Below are 6265 nucleotides of genomic sequence, written 5' to 3'. Positions count from 1 at the left end.
CCCTTTCCTGCTGGAGGCCAGCTCAGAATTCAGCGGGTACCAGGCACGCGGATGAGGCAAGGGCAGCTGCCCTTGCCAGGGTGGCCAGCAATGCACCCTGGGGAGAGGGGCGATAGGCAGGCAGGGCCTTTCCAGCCAGCATCCCATCCCAGGTGCAGGGGAGGGTGGCACACAGAGCCTCACCCTGCACCCAGGCCCTGCAGCCAGCACAACAGCCCTCGTGCCAGGCCGGACTTTACACAGGACCGGCTCAGCCGTCGTGCAGCCCTGAGCGAAGAGCTGAGGCCCTCAACGCCCCCTGCTAGGGCGCTGCGCCAGCCCTGGGGGGGGGCTGCTGGCCACACAAGCCCTGGGGCTCAGCAGTGCCGGGGCCCAGTGACACAGCGCGGGCGGGCACGAGAGAGAGGCCTAGGGATTTGCTGTGCTTGTCAGGCCTGCCATGGGCACGTCACGCACACAGGCTGGGCATGGGCTTATCTGCCCAGCCCGGCGGCGGGCAGGGGCAGGGCAGGGGCAGTTACCGCGAAGGGACTCCAGGTGAACACGCAGGGGCGCAGACAGCATGGCATCTACCCACCGCGGTGACAGCCTGGTTTACTGGGCATCCGGCCTCTCTCTTCTGAAGGCCCGTGGCATGCTGGTGAGCGAGGTCAGCGTAACAGCCGTAGTAACCGGGGCTGAGGCCTTGGCTACTCATTGTTAGTACGCGTCAAAGTCTGACCCAACAGGGCGAAAGGGCCCGGGCGGGCGGGAGGCAGACCCCTCCCTGTCTCCAGCGTCAAGGGAGCATTAGGGCTTGGCTGTGTTAGTTACACACAAGGCAGCAGGGGCTGGGACATCACCAGGAACCGGGCCCCCTCTTGTCACAGGGTCACGGACCTTTGGGTGCCATGTCAGGCCCGAGCATTTTGCCCTCTGCGCAGGGCCTGCCTGGGAGCCCGGCCAGCTGTGCTGGGCCAGCCTCTTGGCGAGAAACACGGCGCTGAATGAGAGGCTCAGTTGGTCCATTGGGTTTTAGGCCACCCGGGGTCATTTTACTTTTGCTTGCGTGTAACCGTCCAGCTTTATTCCTGACCCGTGGTAGCACTTAGCCCTGTGACCAGCCAAGGGGGCGTGCGCTAACGGGAGGGCGGGTGTGTCCGCCCCCAGGAACCTAGCAGGCTCAGTGTGTGGCCTCTTTAAAGCAGCAAAAACCTTACTACTGCGTGAGCGTGTGCAGCCAGGGGCTGGCCGCCGATGGGAGATGCTGTTGGGGGGGTTCACAGTTTAAGGCACGGTTTGGCTTGGCAGAGCCCTGCAGTGTTTGCTGGCCTGGCTGGGAGCTGGCAGGCAGCTTAGCAGTATTAAAACGCCCCCAGGCTGGGGCTGGGGGCAGGGGAAGGGTAACGGCATGGCGCACAAGGCTGGGCGCTCAGCAGATTGTCACAGCAGGGTGTCTGCTACTGGCCAGGCACCTCCCCCAGACAACCAAGGGCACGTGGGCGTGCGCAGCCAGCCAGCCCTGCCCACCAGGCCGCGGGCACGCAGGCTGCTGTGTGCCACGCCCCAGCACAGAAGGGTTGGGGTCTTGAGCTGCCCTGCCCCGGTGGCCACCGCTGCACCACTGTGCAGGCTGCAGGCCCCAGAGGAGCACAGCGTCTAAGGGCAGCAATGGGCTCCTAGCCCCGTGCTGGGCTGCCAGCAGCTCCCCCCTGCGCTTACAGGACCCGCCCCGGGCCATCTGTTACAGTCAGCTGATGTATGCCAGGCAGGAGGGCACAGCTCACCTGCTCAGCCCGACCCAGTCCCCGCGGCTGCCCGGGGGGGGGACGACAAGGAGAGCCAACCACGGTCCCGCTTGGGTCGAAGCTCCCTGGACGTAGTTATGCCACAAGGCCCCAGGTTACGCCAGGACTTTCCAGCCCCGTAGTACAGAGCAAGGCTGCTCTGTGGGCCATGCTGTGAAGCTACAGACCTGTGTGCGGGGAGAGCAGGGCTGGCCCCCCAGGGCGGCAGTAGATTCAGCGCCAGAGGGGCCTGGGGGAGCTAGGGTAGAAGCAGCTGGCTGGGGCAAGAGCAGCTGCAGCGGCTGCACAGGTGCCATTCAGACCGTTGCCGAAGCAGCGCATGGGGGGAGGGGCAATCGGGTGCAGTGCTCCAAGCCCCAGAGCCTGGAGTCAGGTGATTACACGGGACCCTCAGCTTTCACTACAAAGAGCACACTTCTAGCCCTTGTGGGGCAAAGCTGGAACACAGGACCCACGAGGGCTGACACCAGAGGGCCCCAATGGCTTGTCTTAGCAACATCTTGGGTGTAGCCCCCTCCCCCGCCCCCCGATTTCCTGGTTAGCTTGGCACAGGTCACCCCGAACGAGCGTGTGTCCGCACGCACAAGTGTCTGGAAAACCCGGCCCAGGAACCACATCAGTAACGGAGCCGTGGCACTCAAAGCAGCAGGCCTGGCGCTGGGACGGGACTCCGGGCTTGCGCCGTTCTGTCCTCGAAGGCCGTTCGTAACACAGGTCTGCACGGTGCAGCTTCTGCCGGCGCTGAGGCTGTGATGGGGGAGGCAGCGCGGGCAGGAGTGGCAGCCTGGGGGCCGAGGGTGAGCACAGCCGGGGAGGGGCGGCCCCTACGAGCTAGGACAGGCCTGCAGCCCCACCCTGGCCTGCGCTCCCGGCATTGACAGTGCGAGGAAGGTGAGAGGACCGCGGCAGGGCTGGCTGCTGGCTGGGACGGGCCAGCCGTTCCCTGGGACGGTGATGGGGCTGGGGTCTGCACACAGGCCGCTCCCTCGCGTCTCCTCTCCCAGCTGCGCTCAGACGTGCACGCTGCCCGGCTCCGAGCTCCTCTCCTTCCCCGGCGCCTCCTCGGCGGGGCTGCAGAGCTCCTTGGCGAAGGCCGGCTCCTGCGGCCCCTTGCCCCGGCGGCGCCTCACGGCCTCGCACACCGCTGCCCCCAGGTACACCACCGCCAGCAGCGTGAAGTAGGCGAAGTACACGTAGAACTGGGGGGGAGAGAGCGCCCAGGAGCCCAGGTTAAACCCACCGCCTGCCCCCCGCCAGCCACCCAGCCCTGCCCTGCCTTGCTGGCTGGCACCAAGAGGTTAACGGTAGCTGGGGGGGGACAGGGCTGACCCCGTGCCCCTCCCTGCACTTTCTGTACCCAGCGGCAGGTAGTCGCGTAGCTCCCTGATAACTGCTGTGTGACGGGGGGGGGGGGGCCAGGCTGCACCAGGGCCTGGAAAAGCGGCAGAAAATCATGGCGAGCGCACAACCTAAGGGAACAGCCGTAAGCGGGCTGTTCCCCGTGGGCTGCGGCTCTCGCTCACCAGCGCTGAGAACAGGAGCTGGGCCTCCCCCAGCCACTGGGCCCAGCCTGGGGGGCAGCCCTCTGCCAGCAAAGCACAGGGGCACCCTGTCAGCCAGCCAAGAGGGCAGGGCAGCCAGAGTGACCGAAAAGGTTGGCGGGGGCTGAGTGTCAGAGACCCTGGCGGGCAGGCGTGGGACCGGTGAGAGCTGCCGCGGGGCTGCGGGTGGTCCCAGAAGGGAGATGCAGGCATTTCCCGGGGAAGGCCAGGAGAGCAGCAGAGGAAGGTGCCTGCTGGCTTGAAGCTGCGGGCAGAGGCCCGGAAGCAGTGGATGAGCTTCCCCCTGACATCCCCGCCCAGGGCGCCCTGGTCAAGAGGCAAGGAGCAGGGCAAGCCTGGGGCACGTGGCCGCGGAAGGGAGCTTGGGGCAATAGGGGGGAGGCAGTGGGGGCCAGGGGCGATGGGGGGGGCGGCAGCACGGGCTGGGGCACCAAAATACATTTTCGCCTAGGGTGCCATTTTCTCTAAGGCTGGCCCTGTCCCCACAATGGAGGGCTGGACCCAGGAGACGAGAGAGTGGGCTGAGGGGAGTGAGGGATGCTTTACTGGCAAGGATGAGAGGCTGGAGTGAAACCCCCCTCTTTGACCAGAAAGGCTTTGGGTCCCGCTGGTAACAGCACGTTTGCACTCCAGCTGACGGCTTGGGGGGTGTCCTGGCAGGACACAAGAGGAGCCCAGGTGAGGCAGAAGATGCTGGCGTGTGATATGTGGGGGGTCACGTCGTGGGAGTTTAAAGACTACGTACACTGGACTGATAACTACACCGTTTGGGGAGTTATGTTTTGGAAAATTTGTAATAAACCAGCCCCAAGGAGGGGTACCACCAAGGCAAGAGAGCCTAGTGTAGAGGCCTTAGGTTACCTGAGAAGGAAACTGAGGCAGGCACACTAGTCATGCCATGGCCTGTCACAAGAGGGTGCTCCACGTGAGTGGTGGCTCTATGACAGGAATGCTATTAAATTGGCCCAAACAACCTTAACTCTGCCCCTGTCCACCCACCAACCTCCTTGGAAGGGTGCCCTATTTTTCCATCAGCCTTTTTCCCCAGTGAGTTGCTCCTAAGCACGTGTTCATTTCCCAGGGCTTGGGGAACTCGGCAGCCCTCGGGCTCAGCTCCCATTTGGGAAAGTGAGCAGCAGAGAAGCACAGACCTGGCTCCCCGGGCAAAGCATGAACCACTCCCTGTCCAAGCCAGCCAGGGCACTGGTCCCCGCACACAGTGGGCTGAGGGCACTTTCCAAGGCTTTGCTGGGGCTCTAGGGCTCTTTAAAAATGGGGCACATGGTGAAGTTAACCCTCTTCGGCTGACTCAATGCCGCACAGGTACGTCAGCCGGGAATGCACACGGGGGGGAGTTGTTTGCAGCTGAGGTGGTAGCAGGTGCTTCCCTAACAATGGGGAAGGGGCAGGGAGGAAGCCAGGCTGGGGGCCCACACATTGTCATGAGCTAACTTGGCCTGCAGCGCCATCCGGCAGGGGCCCGCTCAAGTGCAAAAGGGGTTTAAACATGACACGGGTCTAGGACAGGGGCAGGAACCAGCCAGGGCAGAGCCAGATGGCAAACCAGGCGAGCAATAACCATCGCCAGTCACACCCCTGCCCTGCCCGCCACGGGGCTACTTTCATGGCTGTTGGGGGCAAAGTTCCCTCTAATTTTTCACAGGCCGTGTGCGCAAAAAATGTCTTCTGTGCAAATTGTTGTGCGTGCCGTGTGCACGGGGTTCGGGGTCTGTGTGTACGCACAGCTTAGAGGGAACAGTGGTCACGGGGTTCCCTTATCCTGCCCAGCTACCAACCAGCCCGTCCATAGGCTTCTCAGCCTGGGGCAACCCGACCCGCTCGGCCTCCTGAGCGGCTCCCCCGGGGAAGCTGAGCAGCCCCCTTACCTGCGGATGCACCGAAAGGCCCAGGCCCCGCTTGTCTGATATGATCATGGTTATGATGGTCTTCAGGACGGTGGCAAAGAAGGTGTTCACGCCGAACACCAGGGCACAGAGCTCTTTGGAGAGGGAGGTGGCAATCTGGAAACTGCCATCAAAGCGAGGGGAAAGCAATCACTCAGCGGGGCAAGGCAAAGCCACGACCGCACAAATACCGACGGGGCGTCTGTGTCTGGCGGCGAACGTACGGCCAGCTCCTCAGCCAGTGCCACGAGCGCCCTGCCTGGCCCGGCCGAGGGGATCCGTCCCCATGTGCATGTGACACGTCCGTCTGTTTATAGGGCAGGGGTGGCAGTTCCTGGCTAGGGCCTGTGCGACCCAGCTGGGATCTCTATGAGAGGCACAGGGTGGGTGTTACCAAGCGCCTAGTTACGGGAGCACTCAAGGCGCCCTGGGTCTGAGAGGTTGTGCTCACTCAGCACCTCCCAAAATCCCACAGGAAATACGCCACGTGGAGTTCCCGGCATGCCCACCTCCTGCCCTCGGCTGGCAGAGCCTGGCACTGCTTCTAACTGCGCAGTGCCCATGGCCCAGTGGGCTTCTCTCCGCTGCTTCAGCCTTCAGGGAGGCAGACCTGCCCCCTCCGCACCAGGGCAGCTCGAGCCCATCTAAGCCCTAGAGGCTGTGCTTGGGGGTGCTGCGGGCCCGGGACTCCTGCAGGCTCCGGTTCCAGTGTGCTTTGGGCTGCAGGGAGTGGTGCCGTTGTGCCCACGCCCGTAAGGGGCTGGAGAAGGCCGGTGCCATGCGAGCTGCCTCCATGGCACTGCCAGCACGGCCGTGACCTGCACCAGCCCAGGCCTGGACCAGTCAAGGGCCAGGGGCTTGGGAGGTACATCACTGGAAACGGTCCCACCTACAACTCACACGAACCCCCTGTGCCACCCACCCCAGAAGGCACTGCACCAACCTGGAGAGCAAGGGTCAGCTGGCCTCTCTGGATGTGGGCTGAGGGGCCCCACCGGAAAGCCCCGGCTGC

The 6265-nt window shown here is 64.1% G+C and overlaps 1 protein-coding gene across 3 annotated transcripts in view; it reads right to left on the bottom strand.

Annotated features, from left to right (window-relative positions):
* Positions 1 to 1007: 1007 nt before the first annotated feature.
* The window catches only part of SLC19A1 (solute carrier family 19 member 1), a 41470-nt gene continuing 36212 nt past the window's right edge, over positions 1008 to 6265 (bottom strand). For all 3 annotated transcript variants that reach the window (XM_077830015.1, XM_077830016.1, XM_077830017.1), the window contains exons 5-6: positions 5236 to 5377; positions 1008 to 2986 (exon numbers count right to left, since the gene is read on the bottom strand). In XM_077830015.1, coding sequence (XP_077686141.1) covers positions 2798 to 2986; positions 5236 to 5377 — 331 coding nt within the window. In that variant the 3' untranslated portion in view covers positions 1008 to 2797. The remainder of the gene's footprint in view (positions 2987 to 5235; positions 5378 to 6265) is intronic.

This window comes from Eretmochelys imbricata, chromosome 11, assembly GCF_965152235.1.
Source record: "Eretmochelys imbricata isolate rEreImb1 chromosome 11, rEreImb1.hap1, whole genome shotgun sequence".
Taxonomy (NCBI): domain Eukaryota; kingdom Metazoa; phylum Chordata; order Testudines; family Cheloniidae; genus Eretmochelys; species Eretmochelys imbricata.
Note: the sequence above shows the minus strand (reverse complement) of the source record. Positions and strands in the feature narration are given on the sequence as shown.